This window comes from Ornithorhynchus anatinus, chromosome 4 (assembly GCF_004115215.2).
Source record: "Ornithorhynchus anatinus isolate Pmale09 chromosome 4, mOrnAna1.pri.v4, whole genome shotgun sequence".
NCBI classification, from domain to species: Eukaryota; Metazoa; Chordata; class Mammalia; order Monotremata; family Ornithorhynchidae; genus Ornithorhynchus; species Ornithorhynchus anatinus.
The window spans coordinates 35,602,157-35,626,277 of record NC_041731.1 but is presented as its reverse complement, the minus strand read 5'-3'; the positions used below and the strand labels follow the sequence as shown (position 1 = coordinate 35,626,277).

The 24,121-nt window shown below is 42.3% G+C and overlaps 1 protein-coding gene across 1 annotated transcript in view; it reads left to right on the top strand.

The window, feature by feature from the left end:
- Window positions 1-24,121, top strand: part of MED27 (mediator complex subunit 27) — a 201,948-nt gene that overhangs the window by 151,176 nt on the left and 26,651 nt on the right. Inside the window, exon 5 of the mRNA XM_029062672.1 lies at window positions 13,279-13,386. Coding sequence (XP_028918505.1) covers window positions 13,279-13,386 — 108 coding nt within the window. The remainder of the gene's footprint in view (window positions 1-13,278; window positions 13,387-24,121) is intronic.

Here is a 24,121-nt window from a genome sequence, read left to right as displayed (position 1 = left end):
AAGAGCGCTTGATGATTTATTGATACTCTTATTTTCAAGTGAACATGAATACAATACAACCTTTTAACCAGTCTGGATGAGCAGGACATGGGAGGACAGAGGGCTGTCATGGCCATTTTGTGAGAAGCAGGTGGCTGTCCTTATGCTACTTTTTTTTCTCTTTTTTTATGGTATTTAAGCACTTACGATGTGCCAGGCACTGTACTAAGCTCTGGAGTAGATACAAGTTAATCAAGTTGGACACAGTCCATGTTCCACATGAGGCTTGTAGTTTGGGCTGGAGCCTGATACCCCGATAACAATAATAATAGTATTTGTTAAAGCTCTTACTATGTGTCAACCACTGTTCATTCATTCCTTCATTCAGCGCTGAGGTAGATACAAGCTAATCAGGTTGGACACAGTCCATGTCCCACATGAGGTTCGCAGTCTTAATTCCCGTTCTACAGACGAGGTAAAGACACCAAGAAGCGGAGTGATTTGCCCAAGGTCACACAACAGAAAAGTGGTGAAGCCAGAATTAGAACCCAGATCCTTCTGACTCCCAGGCCCATTCTTTATCCACTAGGCCACACTGCTTCTCCTCATTTGAATTTGTGGTTGCTGTGGTGTCCTCCCCAAAGGTGAACCAGCACAGTTATACAGAGACTCTGACCTTAACAGAGAGCTGTGTAAGTGAAGGAAAAATCATTTTTCTATCCCTTTTGGTCTGCATTGCAGAGTATCTACCCTTCAAATCAGTAGTGGTTTCCCCATCATGTGAAAAAGAAATCAGGGACTTTAGGGCATTCATGTATGTTGAAGCATTTAGTATCATCAATTTCCTGTTTCTAATATTTAAGGGATGTTTCTAATACCCAGTTATATGTTTTGACATCATTTGCTGATGAGGGAACAAGCTGCAAGGGGGGAATCTAGAAAACATTTTCTTTATGTAGATGTCTGATCATTTCAGTTCATTTCTAATCCTATTCCTACCCAGGTTAAGGGCAGAAAAACTGCATTTTCATCTGAATTATGCTGAAAAATATGCCGAGAAATCACAGAGGAGCCATCAATAGGCAATCAAAAGTTCAGAGAACATTTTAAGAGCATATCCAAATTTTTTATATTCTTTCTACTATTTAATGGGAGGGAATAAAAGTTCTCCCAAAGAAGCAGGACAGCTAGGGGAAAGAACTACTCCTGAGTTGATGTCTTGCATCTATATCTGAAATGTAGGAACTGGGGAAGTCTCCTAACTACACAGAGCCTCATTTTCCTCATTGTTACATATATGCAGAGGGAAAATTTGCCTGTGGGTATAGGTATGACTGAAAAGGTCCATGCCTAGCCCAGAGTATTGCAAATACAAAAGTTCCCTCTTCCTTCTAGAGTTTTCTTGTCCTTATAAAACCTCTTCCTAAAAAGGACTGCCCCCTTTTTGATTGTACAATGCATCCTGTTCTGTCTGCACCTGTTGACATTCCGTTTTCAACGAGTTTGCCGCATTTTTTATGATACGTGTTAAGCGCTTACTAAGAGTCAAGCACAGTTCCAAGTTCTGGGGTAGAAACAAGTTTATCAGGTCAGACAGTCCCTGCCCCACATGGGGCTCGCAGTCTAAAAAGGAGGGAGTAGGACTTTGTCCCAATTTTACAGATGAGGAAACTGAAGCACAGAGAAGTTTCCTTTGCCGTCATTGCTTTGAGTTCTAGTTTTAGCTCACTATACATCAGCTTTCTGGACGTCCCGCTGATGTGCATACTTCTCATGTGTCCCAACCAGAGCAGCTCTGTGGCGGAGAGCATATCTTCGGTACAAGGAGATTGACCTGATTGTGATCCTGTCACGTCATTGGTGGTACTGTCGGAACTGCCTAGGGCATCGAATGCCTGCCAAACGTAGAGAAGTTTGGACCGCGTGACAGCTCTGTAGACCTTTAGTTTGCATGGAAGCTTGATACCCCAATAATAATAACAGTAATAATAATAGTATTTCTTAAGCACTTACTATGTGTCAAGCACTGTTCCAAGCGCTGGGGTAGATACAAGCTAATCATGTGGGACACGGTCCCTGTCCCACATGGGACTCACAGTCTTAATCCCCATTTTACAGTTGTGGTACCTGAGGAACAGAGAAGTGAAGGTCACACAGCAGACAAGTGGCAGAGCTGGGTTTAGAATTCAGGTCCTTCTGACTCCCAGGCCTGTGCTTTATCCATTAGGCCACACTGCTTCTCTTAGGCCATACTGTACCACGCTGAATTTGATAGTCTCCCAGAGTTTCTGCCTGCCTTCTGGAATCAGTTTTCTACATTCATTCATTCATTCAATAGTATTTATTGAGTGCTTACTATGTGCAGAGCACTGTACTGAGCACTTGGAATGTACAAATCGGTAACAGATAGACAGAAAGGCCCTGCCCTTTGATGGGCTTACAGTCTAATCGGGGGAGACGGACAGACAAGAACAATAGCAATAAATAGAATCAAGGGGATGAACATCTCATTAACAAAATAAATAGGCTAATGAAAATATATACAGTTGAGCGGACGAGTACAGTGCTGAGGGGATGGGAAGGGAGACGGGGAGGAGCTGAGGGAAAGGGGGGAAAAGAGGGTTTAGCTGCGGAGAGGTGAAGGGGGGGGTAGAGGGAGCAGAGGGAAAAGGGGAGCTCAGTGTGGGTAGGCCTCTTGGAGGAGGTGAGCTTTAAGTAGGGTTTTGAAGAGGGGAAGAGAATTAGTTTGGGGGAGGTGAGGAGGGAGGGCATTCCAGGACCGCAGGTGGACGTGGCCCAGGGGTCAATGGTGGGATAGGCGAGAACGGGGGACGGTGAGGACACCTATCACTGTAATGTGTCTCAGTTTGCTGCCTAGGTTACCGAATTCCATGACAGCTGTGGATAAAATCGATAAAAAATTTTCAGCTGTGAACTAAGCATCCCTAGTAGTGTTGACTGTCACGCCACCTCAGGTTTCTTTAGGCTTATCAACAGTCCATTTCCCTGGCTGACTCAGCGAAGTGGTTTACAATCATTTCCATGTCTCTTAGGGGGTCTGCCCATCTGTTGTGTGTATGTTTGTGTGTTCGTGAGACCTGTGCTCCAACAGTTCTTGAATGAATGTCTCTGGAGATTGGTGCGACGCTCAAAACCTGTTGAGTTGAAAGAGGTTACCAGAGTTGAAGAAGTGTGTCTTAACACCTGCATCCAGGTTTCTTGTTGTGTCTTCCAGCAGGACTAGGCCCAATTCAAATCCGTGGTTTTACACCATTGGCGGTGAAGAATGGCTTGGACAGGATACCCCCTGCTCAGGCCCAGCCAGCCACGCTATCGAGATGTAGTCTTAGAACCTTGGTGAAATTTTCAGGACGGCTACATTTCCAAAAATCTAAATCTACTGGTGGTATCAAACGTTTTTATATAGTTTTGATACAGCTCCCTGTACTCGTCCTGTGTCTCTTGTACTACAAGAGAAGCAGTGTGGCCTAGTGGATAGAGCACGGGCCCGGGAGTCAGAAGGACCTGGGTTCTAATACCCATTCTGCCACTTGTCTGCTGTGTGGCCTTGGATAAGTCACTTCACTTTTCTGGACTTCAGCTACCTCATCTGTAAGATGTGTAGCCCCATATGGGGCAAGGGACTGTGTCCAACTTGAATTTGAATTTTAAGGTTTAGAAATGCTTATTCAAGCTATCCCGAAACATAAGCGCTCCCCAGCTGATTTCTGGGTTGTTGAAGTTCCCATTTTAATTATTGTAAATCAAGTTACAGAAAATCACTGTCTATTGTTTTCTTTCCAAGCACGTATCTCATTTTGTACCTCCCCACTGTTATAGAAGGAAACATTTTCTCTTTGTTTCCTATTCACTGTTTCAGATGCCGCCCTTAAAATCCACAAGGACCAGCATTGTTATGACATACAGATTCCAAGCAGCGCAGTATCAATGGAGGGGTGGGAAGTGGAGGTTAACTTGTAATTGCACCATTTTTGACTCACAAAACTGTGGGCCATATTTTCCCATTCACATTAATTGAATTTTTAAGCGACCTTGTACGTGTATTGATTGGAATTAAAATTTTCTACATCAAGGTCGAGTTGGCACGTATCCTTTAGGCAAAATATTAAGAAGCCAAGTATTGCCTAACAGGGTTATCGACAGGGGAAACTGAAATTTAATGGGGAAGATTTACCGAAGAAAGGAAAATAGTGTCTGTTTTAATATAATTGAAAAAAGCAGATCTGAGTAGTGACAACTTTCCCTAACAAGCATCCAGCAAAGTGGTGGTTGAATTTTTATTTACAGCCAGATGGACTGTACCTTCTTTCATTCAATCATATTTATTGAGCGCTTACTGTGTGCAAAGCATGTACTAAGCACTTCTCTTGACTCTCCAGCACTCAACCTCTTGTTCATTTTGTTCCCCTAGCTTGATACTCCCTCTCCATCTAAACCTGCCAACCCCTCCCCACTCTCAAAGCCCTTCTAAAAATACCACCCACTGAAGAAATCCTACCTTGATTAATCCCAACGCCTCTCGTCATAGCAGTCCATCAGCTGCCTCTAACATTTTCTTATTTAGACCCATCCTCGGCATTTCTGTATGTGAGTGTATATTCGCTCAATTCATTTGATTATTTTTATATTTCACTATTTCTGAATAATTTTTTTTACATCTGTCTCTCCCTTCAGGTTGTCAGCTCCTTATGGACAGAATGTGTCTTATGCTGCCATTGTACTTTCCCCAAAGCTTAGTATGTCCATAACTATATTTATATATAATCTATATGTGGATTATAGATTATACCTTGATCTCATCTATCACGCCACCAACCTCTCACTCATGTCCTGCCTCTGGCCTGGAACTCCCTCTTCGTATCCAATAGACAGTTTACACTCTCCCTCCACCTTCAAAGCTTTATTGAAGGCTCATCTCCTCCAAGAAGCCTTCCCTAAACCCTCTTTTTCTTTTCTTCCTCTCCCTTCTGTGTCACATGGCTTGCACTCTTTATTCATTCCCCCCTCCCAGGCTTGCAGCACTTATGTACATATCCATAATCTATTTATTTATATTAATGTCTGTCTCCCCCTCTGGACTTTAAACTCATCGTGGGCAGGCAGTGTGTGTGTTGTATTATATTGTACTCTCCCAACATTTAGTACAATGCTCTGCACTCAGTACGCACTCAATATATATGATTGATTGATTATATACACCCATAAAGAGAATGATTAATCCATAGCACTCAGCAGAAGTTATCCTTCAGTTCCAAGATGACGTTGCCAAAGGTGTGACTGCGTCCATGTGCTTGAGGGTATTAGAAGGAGAATCTCTTGTGTACTTTGCTCATACAGTAGTGCACCTTTTGTGGCTCCTTGCCATTTGGATGAGCACTGCGAAGTCCAATGGTTGAGAGACCAGGTAAACCACATGGAATAGCGGAAAGAGCACGGACCTGGGCGTCCGAGGGCCTGGGTTCTAATCCCAGCTCTGCCACTTGTCTGCCGTGAGACTTTGGGCAAGTCACCTCACTTCTCTATGCGTCATTTGCCATTTCTGTAAAATGGGGATTAAGACTGTGAACCCCATGTGGGACAGGGGCTGTGGCCACTCGCTTAGCCTAAATCTACCCTGCATTTAGAATGATGCCTGGAACTTAAGTACCAATAAAAGAAAAAAAAAAGGAGGAGAGGAAATTTATGTCCTACTTTGAGGAGGTGCACTTGGAATTCCTTTTTCAGTAGTAGAATGCTTATTTCAGTTCCATTGTGCCTCATAGCAATTGCATTTTATAAGTGCTCAATAAATACCAGTACTACTACTAATAATGATGATAGTATTTGTTAAGCACTTACTATGTGCAAAGCACTGTTCTAAGCACTGGGGGTAATATAGGATGATCAGGTTTTCGCACGTGAGGCTCACAGTTTTAATCCCCATTTTGCAGCTGAGGTAACTGAGGCACAGAGAAGTTAAGTGACTTGCCTAAAGTCACACAGTTGACAAGTGGCAGAGCCAGGATTAGAACCCATGACCTGTGACTCCCAAGCCTGTGCTCTTTCCACTGAGCCATGCTACTACTAGGGCTAGTGAAGAAACTATGTTTTTTATGGTTGATTCTGAATGAATATTGTGATTACTAGTGTTAACAGAACACCAGTCACAAAACTGTTGCAAAGATTTTCTTCTGACTTGTCAGTAGAAGGAATGCATTTTTGAACCTTCTCATATATTCCATTTGTCCATGTTTTTATAGGAAGTGGGAGTATTTTTCAGATTGATCTCTGTAAGAATTATTTTTTTTTCCCCCAAGTGTCATTTATTGCTTAAGTACTCCCCACCTTGAAATTTCATTCTGCTTTTGGGAAATCTGAGTTATTTTTGCTTTAGTTACACCTGTAACATTTGTAAGATTAAAGGCCAAAACAGTATATATCTTTCTGAATTGAATGGAACTACCTTCAGTTAGGCAATTGTATTTATTGAGTGCTTCCTAAATGAGAGCACTGTACTAAGAGCTTGGGAGAGTACAATATAACAGCATTGAAGACTATCAGATTTGCTTTGAATTGATCTCTGCCCTTTTGGCTTCCAAATTACGTGGCTTTGCTTTCTCTTCTGTGATTTGGTTGTTGCCCTATTGACTTATTTTAATGACCCCATCCTCTGAGACGTGACAGAGCTTTATTCTTTCCCCTCGACTCTTCCAAAGTGTCTGGCTCTACCACAGTTGATCTATCTCAGATCATTCCATTCTTGTATCTGCCAGGAGGTACAAGCTCTCTGATTGTGCTGGAGAACGCTGTTTCCCTGGACAGCAGCTGCTGCCAAATTCCCTCCACTTATTTTTTTTTGAAGTTCCTTTGTTGTTGCTGCTATTAAAATTCTTCTGTTGAGAAAACCATGCAGAACCCCAGGAGTCTCTCAGTGGTACATATACCCGACGGGGTGGAGAATGTTTGAGTTCTAGTTTTAGAACCCTGAAAACAAAGCCTGTATTAAACAATGTATTGAATAGGCCCATGTGTGACTATGAAGCCACCTGAGAAAAGCCCAAGTCCTTCGTGTAAGATTTAACACTCCTTCAACGGCCTGATGGAGATTTCTGAGCACCGAGAGGGTGAGGCAAGAGTGCCAATGCCTAGAGAATGATGGCCCCCTCCATCTCCTTGGAGCTGGTGCCCTCGGGTGGAAGTAGCTTGGATACTACAGCATTAAAATGTCTTCTCTTCCCATCCCTGGTTTAAAATGTTCCTGCTTTAGGCTTCATCCAGTTCTCTTTGGCTTGAATAATGGTAGATCACAGGTAGGAATAGGGCCTTTCGGTGGTTATCCTTGATTCTTCCCTTTCTTTCAACCCCTATGTTTTGTGTCTCACCAAATCCTGTCGGTTTTCTCCACAACATTTCCAGGCCCGTCCCCCGCATCCAAATAACCATCACGCTACGCCAAGCACTTTAATATCCTGGTTTTCATCAGCCTCCTCACTCATCTCCCTGCATCCAGCCTCTCCTCCATCCACTCCATACTCCACTCTGCTGCCCAGATTATTTTTCTAGAATTTGATTCAGCATCTGTATCCCCACCCCCTAAAAAACTCCAATGATGGTCTGTTCCGTTCTGCATCAAGCAGAAACTCCTGACCGTCAGCTTTAAAACACTTCATCAACTCTCTCTCCATTCTTCCATGACACCCTAGCTTGCACTCTTCATTTCTTTCAAGCCAACAGCAGGAAAAGTGTGTTTATTGTAATATTGTACTCTCCCAAGTGCTTAGTACAGTGCTTTGAACACCATAAGCTCTCAGTAAATACAATTGAATGAATGAATGATCTCAATGTGTCTCATTCTCATTTATCCTATAGGTGACCTCTTGCTTACATCTCCCCCCCTCCCCCCATCTAGAACTCCCTCCCTTTCCATATCTGACAACACGGTTTTCCCCATCTTTAAAGCCCTTCAGAAGTCAGATCAAGGAGCCAGATTCTCCTGAGAGCAGAGCTAAGGGAATTCAATCGGGGTTGGAGCTTGGTTTGGATGTGATATGTACTCCAGCCTGCCCTCCCAAGGCCCACTAGAAGAAGAGTTTCACCTGGTAATATAATTTTCTCAGTTTAAACTATCCCTGAGATGAAGGTAAATCTAGGATGCATTAATTTGAGAGTTTCCTTCGACAGAGCCATTTCCCCAAGGAAGCTCTCAGGCATCCAGCCTCATGGTGATAGCACATTGTCTCTGGTCTGGGGTAGCCAAACCATCAGCTTGGCCATCTTGAACCCCAGTGGCTGTGACTATTACCTTAGAAGCCTCATCTTTAGGATTCTGGGGTATGATCTTTTCCTATTTTGGAGTACTTCTTATTTGTTAATCAATTCTACCACGAGGTAGACCATGACCTCCACAGGTCTCACAACTGTCTCCTTGGAGGGTGTTTTTAATCCCATATTTGCTTCAGATCGTATTGAACATAGGGTAATTGGTAATTTTAGCCTTAGCACAATGGTGTATTACTAAATGGCCCCAACTCCCTTTTCCCTAGAGAAAAAGTCTTAGTTATTATTATTATTATTATCATGGTTTTTGTTAAGCACTTACTATGTGACAAGCACTGGGGTAGATACAGGGTAATCAAGTTGGTCACAGTCCTTGTCCCAAATGGGGCTCACAGTCTTAATCCCCATTTTACAGATGAGGTAACTGAGCCACACAGAAGTGAAGTGAATTGCCCAAGGCCCCACAGCAGACAAGTGGCAGAGCCGAGATTAGAACCCATGACCTTCTAACTCTCAGACCGGTACTCGATCCACCACACCATGCTGCTTCTCCCTCCATTAATATCCCTCAGTTGTCTCTTCGGCTCTTCCTTTTCAGTTCAACCCTAAAGAATAACTCCCAGTAGCACACATCCTTCATAATCTATTATTTCTTGTCTCTAAATTGTTTAAAGGTTTATCTCCCCCACTAGAATATAAACTGCTTGAGGACAGAGGTCACGAATACTAGTATCTCTTCTAATCTCCCAAATTCTTGGTAAAGTGCTCCGAACACCGTAGGTGTTGGTTAAATGCTATCGATTGATTGACTGGCTCGGCATTGAACTGTTTCCTCTCCACAGCTAAGTTTTGGTCACCACTGCCTCCTTTCTTGTGGAGCTTATTGGGATGCTTAAGGATGGAAGCTGTTTTCCTGGTCTTTTCCCAAGTTTTTGCAATGCTGGAATGTGCCTTCCTCACTTTTGCCCTCTCTATCTTATGAATCGTCTTGCAGTAGAAAGACAGAAAATTCTCTCAGCAGGAGATAACACAGCAGGCTGCCACTCTGTAACTAGCCAAAGTGATAAAACAAGACTTAAAAGACTATGAACTTCAGCTGCAGCTGCCAAGAAAGACTCTTATCCTGACAAAGAATTGGGCAATAATAACATCACTAAATAGGTATCATTGGATGAGCCCTGAGCAACCTAGGAAATCAGACAAATCTTCTTTTTTCTTCTTTTTTCTTTATCCACTACCCAGAAAACTCCTTTGTTATAGTACGTCTTCCTGAATAAAATGCCACTTGGACCCTCAGAGTGGCTGATGCGATACAAGTGGCAAGCCCTCTGGAAAATACACTTCTTAGTATAGAAGATGTTGCCTTGGCAACATCGAACTCGTTTCATTACCAGATGGCATTAGCTTGAATTTCTGATTTCCCATAGGAATTGCCAGGGGCAGTCCAATAGGGTGTCAGCCAGCATCTTGTCTCCGAGTAGAGTAGATAGTGGTTAGTTCAGAGGAAGATTCAGGTCCTCGTAATTTAGTTGATTGGTAGTGTGGTGCTTTATCAAACCAATATGCCCAAATTGCAAATAGAAATTTACACAGGTTCTGGCTATTTTAGGGAGCTTTTAAAAATGCAACCAAGTGGATTCCCTTAGTATTCTTTTGGCAGCGCTGTCAAGCTTCTGTGTGGGCTAGTTGATTAGCGGTTACCACCCCAAGCGATTGTTTATGAGTACATCCACCAGGCACCTCGGGCTTGAGAGCCCAAATATCTATCATTTAGAGTTAAGCGTGTGTTTGTTAGTGTAATCTGAAAAAAGAAATGGGGCTGCTCAGCTGTTGCTAGTGGGTGAATTTGCTTAATTCTATCGTAGCAGGTGGTATCATTATCATCGTCATCATCATCAAATATAAATTCATTCATTCAGCCAGTCATATTTATTGAGCGCTTCCTGTGTGCAGAAAACTGTACTAAGCTCTTGGGAGACTACACTATGACAATATTGTATAATATTGAATACCCACTGTCTGCACTACAATGCACTATGCAAGTGTGGGAAGAAGACATGATTCCTGGTCTTGTGGAACTTTTGATCTAAACTCCTCTGACAGAATTCCTAAAGGACTGAGCTCTTGGCCAGTCTTATGTTCCCCATTGCTTGCATTTTAAACCAGAGGTTTATTAGTTCCAAGATTGAAAAAAATCTTTTGACCTGGAATTAACAATCTTCTTTCTCATTAAAAGTGAAGCAAAGATTCCAGTATCCAGCCTACCTCTTTCCAACCAGAAGGAGGAACTTCAACCCTATTATAGTGTACTCTCCCAAGTTTTTAGAGCAGTGCTCTGCACATAGTAAGCACTCAGTGAATTTGATTGATTGAGGGTGAAGCCCCTCATTTAGAACCCCTCGAGAATTTTACACCACAGTGTTCTGCTACTCAACCACTCTATGCTAGTTTACCAGAAAACATCTTTATATATCCAAAACCAGAACCCATGGACAAATGAGATTTTGCTTCCCCCAGTGTTAAGGGCAACAAAAGTGACTTTTAAAACATCATGGAAATTTTTGAGTTTATTTTTTTTCCAAATTAAGATAGCGGTCTTCTGCTGACTGGCACTTGGCTGCAAAAAACGTGTTTGGATTTGGTTTGCATTAAAGGAAACACCGTGGGCTCAGGCAGTCTCTGTGCCAGCTTGGGAAGGGAATTAAAAATCTGAATTTGCCTTATTCTGGCACGTGGTGCCACAAAAAGAGATGTGTTTCATCTCCAGGCTCACAGAGTGAAAGGCAATGGATAAAAATGCTTGTTTTGAGCTTTCTGAACTATAGCTCCAACGTATTTTTTAGAATGTATGTACCCAATGAAAGGGAGATCAACAGCACTGATTTCTATCTAAATATAAGTAATCAATGGCATTTATTGAGTGCTCACTATGTGCTACAACAGAATTGGAGACACATTCCCTGCCTGTAACAAGCTTTCAGTCTAGACATTAAATAAAAGTATTAGAGTTAAGGGAGCTTGGATTTTAAGAGGTCAAACTGGTACCTGCAATAATCAAAGCAAGAGGAGGTGTGAAGGTACTTGGAGGAAGAGTTGTTGGTGTTATCCATTGATAATATAGTGATGATGAGAAATGGCCTAACTAGCAAGTGATATGGGAGAAGGAAAAGGAAAATTGGGGAATGTGAGTGACAGCAAGACTTCTTGCATAGGAATTAGGAGGAAGTTGGAGCAAATCAATCATTCAACTGGTAATAATTATTGAGCACCGGGGTGCAGAGCCATCAGTCAGTGTCATATTTATTGAGCATTTACTGTGTGCAAAGCACTGTACTGAGCACTTGGGAGAGTACAATATAACAGAGGAGGTAGGCGTGTTCCCTGCCGGCAACAAACTTACAGTCTAGAGGGGGAACACAGACCATAGAGCATTGTCTTAAGCGCTTGGAAATGTGCAATACTATTATGCATGCGTCACCTAAGTTTAGGTAAGAGGAGAGAGACCCGAGGAGAAACCGAGCACCCCCTCATTCAGCCATCCTTAAGATTAGAGCAGCATACTTCCCCCAAAAAATACCCGTCACATGGAGCATGGAAGCAGCAGGAAGACCAGTCCCCCACTACTACTTTGGCTCCACTCCTCGATGGTTTCTCCAGAGTTTTCATTCATTCAGTCGTATTCACGTAGAGAAGCAGCGTGGCTCAGTGGAAAGAGCACGGGCTTTGGAGTCAGGGCTCATGAGTTCGAATCCCAGCTCTGCCACTTGTCGGCTGTGTGACTGTGGGCAAGTCACTTAACTTCTCTGTGCCTCAGTTCTCTCATCTGTAAAATGGGGATTAAGACTGTGAGCCCCACGTGGGACAACCTGATTCCCCTATGTCTACCCCAGCGCTTAGAACAGTGCTCGGCACATAGTAAGCGCTTAACAAATACCAACATTATTATTATTATTTATTAAGCCCTTACTGAGTGCAGATCACTGTACTAAGCGCATGGGAAAATACAATAAACAGTGACAGTCCCTCCCTACAATGAGCTCACAGTCTAGAGCAGAGGAGACAGGCATCAACACAAATAAATACAATTACAGTTGTATACATAAGTGCTGTGGGGCCGTGAGGCGGGGGAAGAGCAAAGGGAGCAAGTCAAGGCGACAAGGAAGGGAGTGGGAGGTGCGGAAAGTGGGGTTTAGTCTGGAAAGGCCTTTTGAAGGAAATGTGCCTTTAATAAAGCTTTGAAGTGGAGGAGAGTTGCTGTATTTAGCTAAATCTATCACCTAAATTTGCATCATAGCAATCCTCACCAATTTATTCACCTGGATAACTTGTCACTTGCCCAGGGTAAATAGGAAAGAGATGGGGGTTCTCTCTGTCACTGATTTGCAGAATGATCTTGAGTGGATTTCAGCTCCACTACCTCATCTGTGAGTTATGCATAATAAAAAGCCTCTTGTGAGTCGTGTTAGTGTTCTGTCTGTGAAACAGTTTGAGCTCTTAGGAGGACGCCACTAATGCCATTGCTATTTACTTGCCGCTGCTTCTCCTCTGAGGCAGTTTACTTTTTTCTTGGCTACCATGAGATCATTTTTTTTAAAATATTTCTTTTTAGTACACAATTTAAAGAGTAATCTGGTTTACTTGAGAGGAATAAAGGAGGGAAAACCCTGCTTGAAAATGCAGTGTCTCAAGAGTATTGATATGCATTTCTGTGAATGTGACTGGTTTTCATGACCAAAAATATACTTAAATTAGACGTTTTCCATTTATATTTTGACTTACCACTAGATGTTGTACGTTAGCTATACTTGAAAGACTAGCTATCCTGTTTAGGCACAGATCAACTCTCATGTATTTGAATATCAGATAGCCTGCTCTGTCCAGGTGGATTTGCACACATCTATCCATTTTCTTCTATTAGTAAAAATATGATATGATAAATGAAAACTTGAACAAATTGTTGTTGTTAGCTCAGCTATAGCCTATTTTACTTCAATTTCTTGTGGCACCATCTTATCATGACAGGTTACCCTAGGAAAGGTGTTGAAGGTGATCGTTGTGATGAGAAGTCTCTTCATTGACCGAACGATAGTGAAAGGATATCATGAAAATGTATACACAGAAGATGGCAAGGTAAGGTGTTTACTCTCTCCTCCATTTGGGACCATGCATTGGAAATGTAAGGTAAATACATTAGATTGCAACAAACACAAGGATGGTCATTTACCTGAAATGAGCAACAGTCATGTTCAGCTCTAATTTCTCACCCACTCCTCACACGTTAGAAGCACAAGCTTATGGGTGTTTTTTTCCTAAGCCTGATTTCCTTAGTTGAATATTTAATTTATCACCTTAGATCCCAGTTGCCTCATTATGCATGTTCTCTGTTCTTTGCATGCAGCTTCCCCTGTCCTCCCTAGTCAACCAGCATGCCAAGAACCCAGAGTGGAGCATATCACTTTTTTCAGAACCATCAGGAAATTGGGGGTTAATTTTAACCCAACTTGATCATCTTTTCTGTGAAACTCCCTAGATTTTCTTGGAATGTGTTTGTTGACAATAGTGTATATAGATATATTATAAATTTACGCACACACACAAACACACACACGTATCTATGGAATGTTTTTGGGATGTGTTTGTTGAAAAACAAATCCTCCTCACATCTGCCAAACTAACTGTCTTCCCCTCCTCAAAGGCCTACTGAGAGCTCACCTCCTCCAGGAGGCCTTCCCAGACTGAACCCTCCCTTTCCCTCTGCCCCTTCTCCCCTCCCCATTGCCCCTACTCCCTCCCTCTGCTCTACCCCCTTCCCCTCCCCAAAGCACTTGTGTATATTTGTATATATTATTGCTCTATTTATTTTATTAATGATGTGTATATATCTGTGATTCTCTTTATCTATTTTGATGGTATTGTTGCCTGACTACTCGTTTTGTTTTGCTATCTGTCTCCCCCTTTTAGAATGTGAGCCCCTTCTTGGGTAGAGATTATCTATTGTACATTGGGTAGAGATTCAAATTGTACATTCCAAGCGCTTAGTACAGTGCTCTGCACACAGTAAGCGCTCAGTAAATAAAATTGAATGAATGAATGACAATAGTATATATATAAATAGATATATATATAAATTTACTCGTGCACACACATATATATATGATTTATATGTGAACCATATATATGTGTGTGTGTGTGTGTATTTGTATATATGTATGCCTATGTATATATAAATGTATCTATATACATATATGTCTGCTGTGTTACCATGAGCAAGTCACTTAACTTCTCTGTGCCTCAGTTACTTCATCTGTAAAATGAGAATTAAGACTGAGAGCCTCATGTGGGACATTGACTGTTTCCAACCCAGTGCATAGTGCAGTGCTGGCACATAGCAGATGCTAAACAAATTCCATAAAAACACACACATAGATATATTTAGATATATTTATATATATATATTTGGTACATATGTTTTTTAAACGTATATATACATGTTTAAAAAAATTATCATTACTGTGAGTGATTTATTTTTATGAAACATTCACCCAGCTTGTCCCCTCAATTTGTTTTGACTGCACACACTCCATATGGCTCTCTAAAAGAGCATCAGAAAGGTTAATGGCTCCTGACAGACTGACTGTTTCTGGGTTTTACTGCCGAGACACCCACCCAAACCCACCCCTCCACCTCTGTTGGTATTAAGTATTAATATCTTTCTCGCATGTCCTCTGGGGCTTCCTCCATTTAATGAACTTTTTATTTTCATAGCAAGCTGAGCACCTAGCACCCAAAAACAATGACATAATTAGGATTTTTCTTTCTTTCAGAAGAGCTGATAGCCAATACAGCACACATCAATGGGTTGTATGGTCTTCCTCATTTTTAATTCCAAGCTCCACTGCGTAAAGTAAGTTGGAGGCTCTAACTGTTCAGTTAAGCACATAACACAGTATCAATGTTGGGTTCAAGGAGAACTTGTGAAAAGGGGAAGTATCAAAGAAAGGAAAAGAAAACGAAGGGAAAATTGAAAGAGGTTGGCTGCCACAGGAAGATCATTCTGTTTGCATTTAATGCCTTCTGAACAGAAATGTAACTCACTCTTCAGGACCCATTGTAGAGAAAGTTAGGAGAATTCCTGGCAGGGCTTTTGCTCTAGCCTGTTTCATTAATTTATCATTTTTATTTCATTTATCTTCTCTCACCCCTTTTTTTCATTGGCGAGGCTTTTTTGACCCAGGGAATGTGTCTGAATTATGATCTTTCATTCATCTCCAGCATTTAATATAGTGCTCTGCCCAAAGTAAGCTCTCGACAAATGTAATCTTATAATTAATAAGTTTGTATCACTGCAATTAGATTTTGGATTCCTCTATCCCAGAGTGACTTGAGTCATTAGTGCAGAGGTTTTGTTCTCCCCTTCCCAACTGCCCATATCGGTCCAAATGGCAAACAGGAAGTCGGGAAGAGAAGAAATAGGTAGACTACCAAGATTCAGCCAGTCCATCATTTTAGAGAAATATTAAAATTTGGTACAGAAGCTGGCTAGTTGCCTGCCTGCTCAAGAACTAATTCAGGCCTATTTGATTAATCCCCCTCTTTAATGGCCCTTTTAAAAACAATCACCAAATCCAAGATGTGCATGAAAATAGCCTCTAGCAGAAGCTATTAGTTATCCCTGTTTTGGTTAGGTAGCCGTCGTATATGTATAATGGAGCAAAATCAATGTATTTAAGGGTCTGGCACATTACAGATAAAGCATAACATTTTAAACAAGATGCTTTGAATTGAGAAGACGAGCTGCATGGATCAATAGTTGCTTGAATAATCAATTTCTTGTTTAAAAGACCGGAGGCTATATTTGGCCAATTTTATGCCTGTCCAGCTGCAATTGTTGAATTAACAGTCCCGCCAGGAAAGGGTAGAGAGCCATGGCATCTTTGCCGTCTGAAGGGGATTTGGACTCTTGGTTGTGCTGCAGTTGACTCTGCTTCTTCTTAAACCAACCTAGCCAGCGCACACTTCTCCTGGAGCTACTGTGGAAACTTGGTGCCACCCCAATTTCCAGCCCCAAATAGGCCATAAACTCATTGTAGGCAGAGAATGTATCTGTTCCTTGTTGAATCGTACTTTCCCAAGTGTTTAGTAGAGCGCTCTGCGTACAGTAAGCACTCAATAAATACAATTGAATGAATGAATGACATATTCAATCCAGTCAGAATCAAAAAGTTCTAAATAATCACCAGCTCCACCCAGATTGTTGAAAAATGAACCATGCCTCTCCTCTCTAGATTCTCGAAAGGGTTTTTGATAACGAAGCATCCCACTAATAAAAAGTAAAAAATGCAGTGGAGTTGCTTTTGGCTTGCTAACCTGTTTTTCTGTAGGTATAAAGGTTCTGAAGAACTCTGACTTCACATGTATAAAGTAGGCGGGGAATTAAAAGTCCAATATCTGGACCTATTTTTAATTTGCCATCTTTTAGATTTAAATACAAGCAACCAGAACCCCCTAATAAAAATCAGTTAATTTACTGTGAGAGCTTCATTAATTACTCATATCAATAAGAAAAGGTAGCTTTTAGCCTTCTAGCTTGAGAGGAAAAGAAATGCAAGTTTTCAAAGGGAACCTTCAAAGACAGCTAGAATGATCTCTAGGGTAAATTCTTATCCCTGCATTCTTTCCACTTCAAAGTTGTGTGCCTGCATATGTGTATGTGTGTGTGTGCCTGCGTGTGTGTTTGGGTCATGGGGGAAGGGGAGACTTGAATCTGATTTTTCTAATAAGTGTTGGCACCAGCCCTGTTTGATATTAGATTGAAGGAACATTTTGATTTGTTATCGCCTTTGAAATCGTTCAGACGACCTTCAGAAAATGGCCTCTTGTTACTTATGCTGGGGTGGATGAGTGAGGGGGAGACAGCTCTTGGGGGAGGAGGGGGGGACCCAGGTTAATTCACATGCAGAGGATGCCCTGAAATTGTGCTTTCAGCAGTTTTTTAGTTACAAATGTGTCTCTTGATTGAAAGTGAAAAGTTGAAGAATAATAGACCCGTAACAATGCATTCTTCAGTACTACCTCTGCCACCTTTTTATTTTCACGGCAGAGGGTGGGCCGTCATTTAAGGTGGCTGAATATCGGTTTCTTATTTTTAAACTTGGATGACCTCAGAGCTCTAAGACATATATTACCCTTGCCGTGTTTCAGTGTTTGGGCAAAACAAGCTTTTGTTACCGAGGGTTTCTTCCCAAGGTAATGTTTGTAAATTAAGGAGGTTAGATGTTGGAATCTCATTGAAGGCAATGTTGTGCTGCTCCCAGCAAATCTCTCATTCTATTCCATGGCCATTTGAAATGATACAAACTTATTTTTGATTGCAAAAAGGGACCTGAAATAATGTTTTGCTCCTACATTTGCTGTTTGTAGAATAGGAATTCCTTAAGCATACCTTGAAATAAAAGAATGCTCTTTTTGTGAAGAAGCACAGTTAGGATTGAAAGCTTTAAAAACTTGCATATTATTACTGTGCTTTCCACATTGGCTTTTCTGGGATTTCATTTTGTTTTAATTTCTCCCTATTTCTGTATATTTAAGGGTCAATATTATCTGGTTGTCAATATTTTTACAAGTTTCCTTGTTCATAAATGACTCCTGAAGTTGAGAAGAAAGTTACAGAAGTATAGTGTTGAAAAGAAGTTCAAGAACCATATAGATTTATTTCATCCTTTGCTTCTTCCTTGTCTCTATGGTCTACACTTTTATCATGGCAGTAGTTTAAATTGGGTGTGGTTTGTAATAGTAATAATTGTGGTATTTATTAAATACATTCTACGTGCCATGCATGGTACTAAATGCTAGAGTAGATTAATTTGAACCCAGCCCCAATCCCAAGTGAGGCTTACAGTCTAAGCAGGAGGGAGAACAGGTATTGAACCCCCATTTTACAGCTGAGGAAATGGAGGCTCAACATGAAGTGATTTGCCCAAGATCACACAGCAGGTAAGTTGCAGAGCCAGGATGAGAATCCAAGTCCTCTTTCCACTAGGCCTCCCTGCTTCTCACCCTGCTTTGCCTTCACAGAATCATGTTGGTTGCCCTCACGTATTTTATGCTCTTTTAGGTTTCATGATCATTGTCAGAGGAATCCGATTCCTGATTCTAGTATTTTTCTTCGCCAAAGAGCCTGAGTTTCAGTCTTGACTGATTCTGTTTGCAGATAAGGCATATTTGAAACAATTAATGAACTCTTGTATTACTTTAATATGCATAAAGCAGACTTCACTGTTAATAATAATAATAATGTTGGTATTTGTTAAGCGCTTACTATGTGCAGAGCACTGTTCTAAGCGCTGGGGTGGACACAGGGGAATCAGGTTGTCCCACGTGGGGCTCACAGTCTTAATCCCCATTTTACAGATGAGGGAACTGAGGCACCGAGAAGTTAAGTGACTTGCCCACAGTCACACAGCTGACAAATGGCAGAGCTGGGATTCGAACTCATGAGCCCTGACTCCAAAGCCCGTGCTCTTTCCACTGCGCCACTCTGCTTCTCTATCTGGGGTAGATACAAAGTAATCAGGGTGGACACAGCCCGTAACCCACATGGGACTCAGTCTAAATCCCCATTTTACAGATGAGGTAACAGAGGCACAGAAGAGTGAAGTGAACGAACTTTCCCAGGGTGACACGGCAGACAAGTGGCAGCACCGGAATTAGAAAACACACCCTCTGTCTCCCAGGCCTGAGCTTTTTCCACTGGACCATGTTGCTACTCAGTATCGGCTAAAGATTTCCTGTACTTGGCACCAAAGAACATAATTTCTGAAACCCTAGGGCCAGCAAAAATTCAGTGATCATGCCCTTCCAGTAGAAAGACTGAAGCTGATAAACATGGATCAGCACAATCTCCCCTCATGGATTTCAGAAATCTCGTTGGCTCTGAAGGGGAACATCAACTCCAGAACTCTTAATAGGATGGTTTCCTTCGGCATAACTCTCGAGAACACCCAACCCAAACTCCTGATCTGAATTAATTGCAAAATAAGGAAAATGCATGGTGATTCAATACCCTTTTTATCCAGAGGCACCAGGCAACAGCCCTTACTGAATAAACTTCTGCCCCAGATGCCATCTATAATGCACTTGGGTGTTGAATATATTTAGATGGCTGAAAAGAAGGAGCATGATAAAGTTGAGTGGGCATGGTTTGTTCTGCGAATCTTCAATTAATCTAGGAAATCCCTCTCCTAAGTATTCCGCAGAGTATTCCTCTCTAGCATTTTTAATTGAAAAATAATTTGCTGGTTTTGAAAGGAAGGTTTTGGAAAGTGCCTATATTGTATAAAAAGCAGCAGTCCCATTGGTGAGGATGTTTAGCTCCCTGACTTTTCACTAGCTACTCAGCTGTGATATTGAAATACAGGAAGGAGTAAGGTGGCTTTCAAAGGAAGAAGCGGTGCAATGTAGAGAGGTCTTAAAACGGAAAGTGTTACTTTGGTTTCCAGGTTCAAACTTCGATTTCACTTTTAAAAATTAGATACAAAATCTCGGCATGTGTGTGTCTTGGCAACAATTTCAGTAAAGCAGAAAGATGCTAAAAGCCATTCTTATTCATCCTGCCAACTCTGAAATATCTTTATGACCTGCATGGTGAAAGCAGATTCTAATCAAAACTTTTGCGGGGGGGGGGGGGGGGGGGGGGGGGGAAAAAACTTCTGAGTGATAACTTTTATTTTGTAACATCTGCACATTAAAGCCATAGGATCCTAAGGTCCTAAAATCTCAACAACTCCTCAAGATTAGGGTTGATGAGTCCTGTTTACCCAGATGGTTAAATGGAGACCCTTACACTTAATTATTCAACATGGTGAGACTTGCAGTTGCATCACTATTATGTGTTGAACACTTGCCTTTAGGCTGTGAGAACATTAGGATTTTACAATCTAAAAAATGGAAGAAATTACATCAAATGAAAAATTAACTTCACAAACTGAAGAAAACTGGTATTTGTGAAGCACACAGTATGTGCTAAAAACTGTAGTGGAAAAAAATAACCAGGTCAGACTCAGTCTGACCCACATGTGACTCACAGCTTAAACTGGAGTGAGAACAGATATTTAATCCTTATTTTCAAACATGCCCATTTATTCTTTATTTTTAAAAAAACCCCTCCCTTGACCTAGCAGCACCTCCAATTATCACCCCATCTCCCGCCTATCTAATCTAGAGAGTTGTTTACAACCACTGCTTCAGTTCCTCTCCTCTAATTATCTCAGGGAGCATGTGCTAATTCTGTCCTATTGTAATAATAATGTTGGTATTTGTTAAACGCTTACTGTGTGCAGAGCACTGTACTAAGCACTGGGGTAGATACAGGGTAATCAGATTGTCCCACATGAGGCTCACAGTCTTAATCCCCATTTTACAGAGGAGGGAACTGAGGCACAAAGAAGTGAAGTGATTTGCCCACAGTCACACAACTGACAAGTGGCAGAGCCGGAATTCGAACCCATGACCCCTGACTCCCAAGCCCATGCTCTTTCCACTCAGCCACGCTGTTTCTTCTTGTACTTATTGTACTCTCCCAAATACTTGTACAGTGCTCTGCACCTGGTAAATGCTCAGTAAATGCCATCCCACTGATTGATTCTCGACCCCCGTAATCTGGTTTCTGCCCTCTCTAAGGTCACCGGTGACCTACTGGCCAAGTCCAATGGATACTATTCCATTCTAATCTCACTAGTCCTCTCGGCTTTCTTTGACCCCGAGGACCACCCCCTTCTCCTGGAAATGTTATCCATCCTTGACTTCACTGCTGCGATGCTGATCCCAGCACTTGTCATATCCCACCTTGACTACTGCATCAGCTTTCACGCTGACCTCCCTGCCTCTAAGTCTCTCCCCACTCTAGTCAATTCTTCTCTTAGACCGCAAGCCCCATGTGGGTCAGGAACTTTGTCCAACCAACCTGTCTTGTATCTACCTAGCACGTGGTACAGTGCTTGGCACATAGTAAGCACTTAACAATTACCAACATTTTTATCATTATTCATTAATGCTCAGATCATTTTTCCAAAAAAAAAGGTTCCGCGTGCATCTCCCCCACCTCACAAACCTCCAACGGTTATTCTTCCGTCTTCCCATCAAACTCATACTTCTTACCACTGGCTTTAAGGCAGTCACTCAGTTAACCCTCCTCCTTAACCGCACTGGTTTCCTTCTATAACCCATACTGCGCACCTCACTCCTAGCACCAACCGACTCACTGTGCCTCTATCTCAACCTGATCAACCAACCTGATTACCCTGTACCTACCCCACTCCTTAAAACAGTGTGTGGCACATAGTAAGTGCTTAAGAGATACCATTCTTAATATTAGACTGTGAGCCCCATGAGAGGCAGGGACCGTGTCTAATTCCCACCTCTGTATTCCCTCCTAGCGCTTAGTCTTGACGATGTTGTCTTGTTTTGTTCTGTTTTGCTTTGCCATCTGTCTTCCCCGTTTAGACTGTGAGCCCGTTATGGGGCAGGGATTGTCTCTGTGTGTTGCCGAATTGTACATTCCAAGCGCTTAGTACGGTGCTCTGCACATAGTAAGCGCTCAATAAATACTACTGAGTGAGTGAGTGAATCTCCCTTGTTGTCGACCCCTTGCTCACATCTTCCCTGTGGTCCGGAACTCCCTCCTGGAACTCCCTTCCCCTCAATATCTGTCAGCCCACCATTCTCCCGACTTCAAAGCCCAATTGAAATCCTACCTTCTCTAAGAGGCCATCCTTAACTAATTTCTCATTTCCCCACCTTATTCATACTCCCATTTGGAGTCAGAGATCATGGGTTTGAATCCCGGCTCGGCCACTTGTCAGCTGTGTGACTTTGGGCAAGTCACTGAACTTATCGGTGCTTCAGTTACCTCATCTGTAAAATGGGGATTAAGACTGTGAGCCCCACGTGGGACAACCTGATTCCCCTGTGTCTAACCCAGTGCTTAGACTAGTGCTTGGCACATAGTAAGCGCTTTACAAATACCAACATTATTATTATTTGGGTCAACTATGCTGTTGTTCCTGTTCCCTTTAAGCTGTTGCTCCTGTTCCCTTTAAGCATTTTGATACTCAGCCGAATCCCAGCCTCAGAACCCTAATATACATCTCTCTCTACTCTGCTCCTTCCCTTATCTGTAATTTATTTTGATGTCTTGTCTCCCCAGCTAGATTGAAAACTCCTTGAAGACAGGGAGCATGTTTAATAATAATAATAATAATGTTGGTATTTGTTAAGCGCTTACTATGTGCAAAGCACTGTTGTAAGTGCTGGGGGGATACATGGTGATCAGGTTGTCCCTCATGGGGTTCACAGGCTTCATCCCCATTTTACAGATGAGGGAACTGAGGCCCAGAGAAGTGAAGTGACTTGCCCAAAGTCACACAGCTGACAAATGGCAGAGGCGGGATTAGAACCCATGACCTCTGACTCCCAAGCCCGGCCTCTTTCCACTGAGCCACGCTGCTTCTTTACCAAATCTACTGTATTGTACTCTTCCACATGCTTAGTAAGCGTTCAATAAATTTGACTGATTAATTGATTATTTTACAGACGGGGAAACTGCAGCACAGAGAAATTGTCATTCATTCATTCAGTCAGTCGTACTTTTGGAGCACTTACTGTGTGCAGAGCACTGTACTAGGAGCTTGGGAAAGTTCAATATAACAATAAACAGTGAGATTCCCTGCCTAAAATGAGCTTACAGTCTAGAGTGGGGAGGCAAACATCAATACAAATAAATGGAATTACAGATATGTACATAAGTGCTGTGGGGCTTGGGAAGGGGGACGAGCAAAGGGAGTAAGTGAGGGCGATGCAGAAGGGAGTGGGAGATGAGGGAAAGTGGGGCTTAGTCTCGGAAGGCCTCTTGGAGGAGATGTGCCTTCAATAAGGCTTTGAAACGTGGAAGAGTAAGTTTCTGTCAGATTTGAGAAGGGAGGGCATTCCAGGCCAGAGGCAGGATGTGGGCTAGGGGTGGGCGACAAGACTGGCGATCTAAAGGCACGGTGAGAAGGTTAGCACTAGAGGAGCAATCTGCCCCAGATAATAATAATGATAATGATGGCTGAGTGAGAGATCCGGAATTAGAACCCAGGTGTCCTGACTCCCAGGGGACCTTTTCTTGGGGATGCCACTTGGTTCAGAAGCCCAGCCAAACCATCTAAATGGATCAGCAGCATGGCCTAGCAGGTGGATCTCAGGGCTGGAGTCAGAAAACCTTGGGTTCTAATCCCCGCTCCACCACTTGTCTGCTGTGTGACCTTGGGCAAGTCCTGTTAACTTATCCGTGCCTCAGTGACCTCATCTGTAAAATGAGGATTAAGATTGTGAGCTGTGTGTGGGAAAGAGACTGTGTCCAATGCTTGTATCTACCCTAGTGTTTAGTACTGTGCCTGGCACATAATAAGCGCTTAACAAATATCATTAAAAAAAACCCCAAGCTATACCTTTAAAGCCCAACAGCCTTAGTCAGTTAGTGGTATTTGTAGCAGGGAGTAGCCTGGGCCATGGCCCCAGCTTTGACTGCTAATGTAAAGTGCTCAGGACTTAGTACAGTGCTTGGCACATAATAAGTGCTTAACAAATACCACAATTATTATTTTTATCGGTATTACCAGCCTGGAATCTAAGGGTTGGAAGACCTTCATGATGTTCAAGATGGTGGGAAGAAGGCCTTCTGTCTTTTTTCTTAAAGAAGCAGTGTGGCTTAATGGAAAGAGCACAGGCTTGGGAGCCAGAGGACGTGGGTTCTAATCCCAGCTCCGCCAACCATCTGCTGTGTAACCTTAGGAAAGCAACTTAACTTCTCTGTGCCTCAGTTACCTCA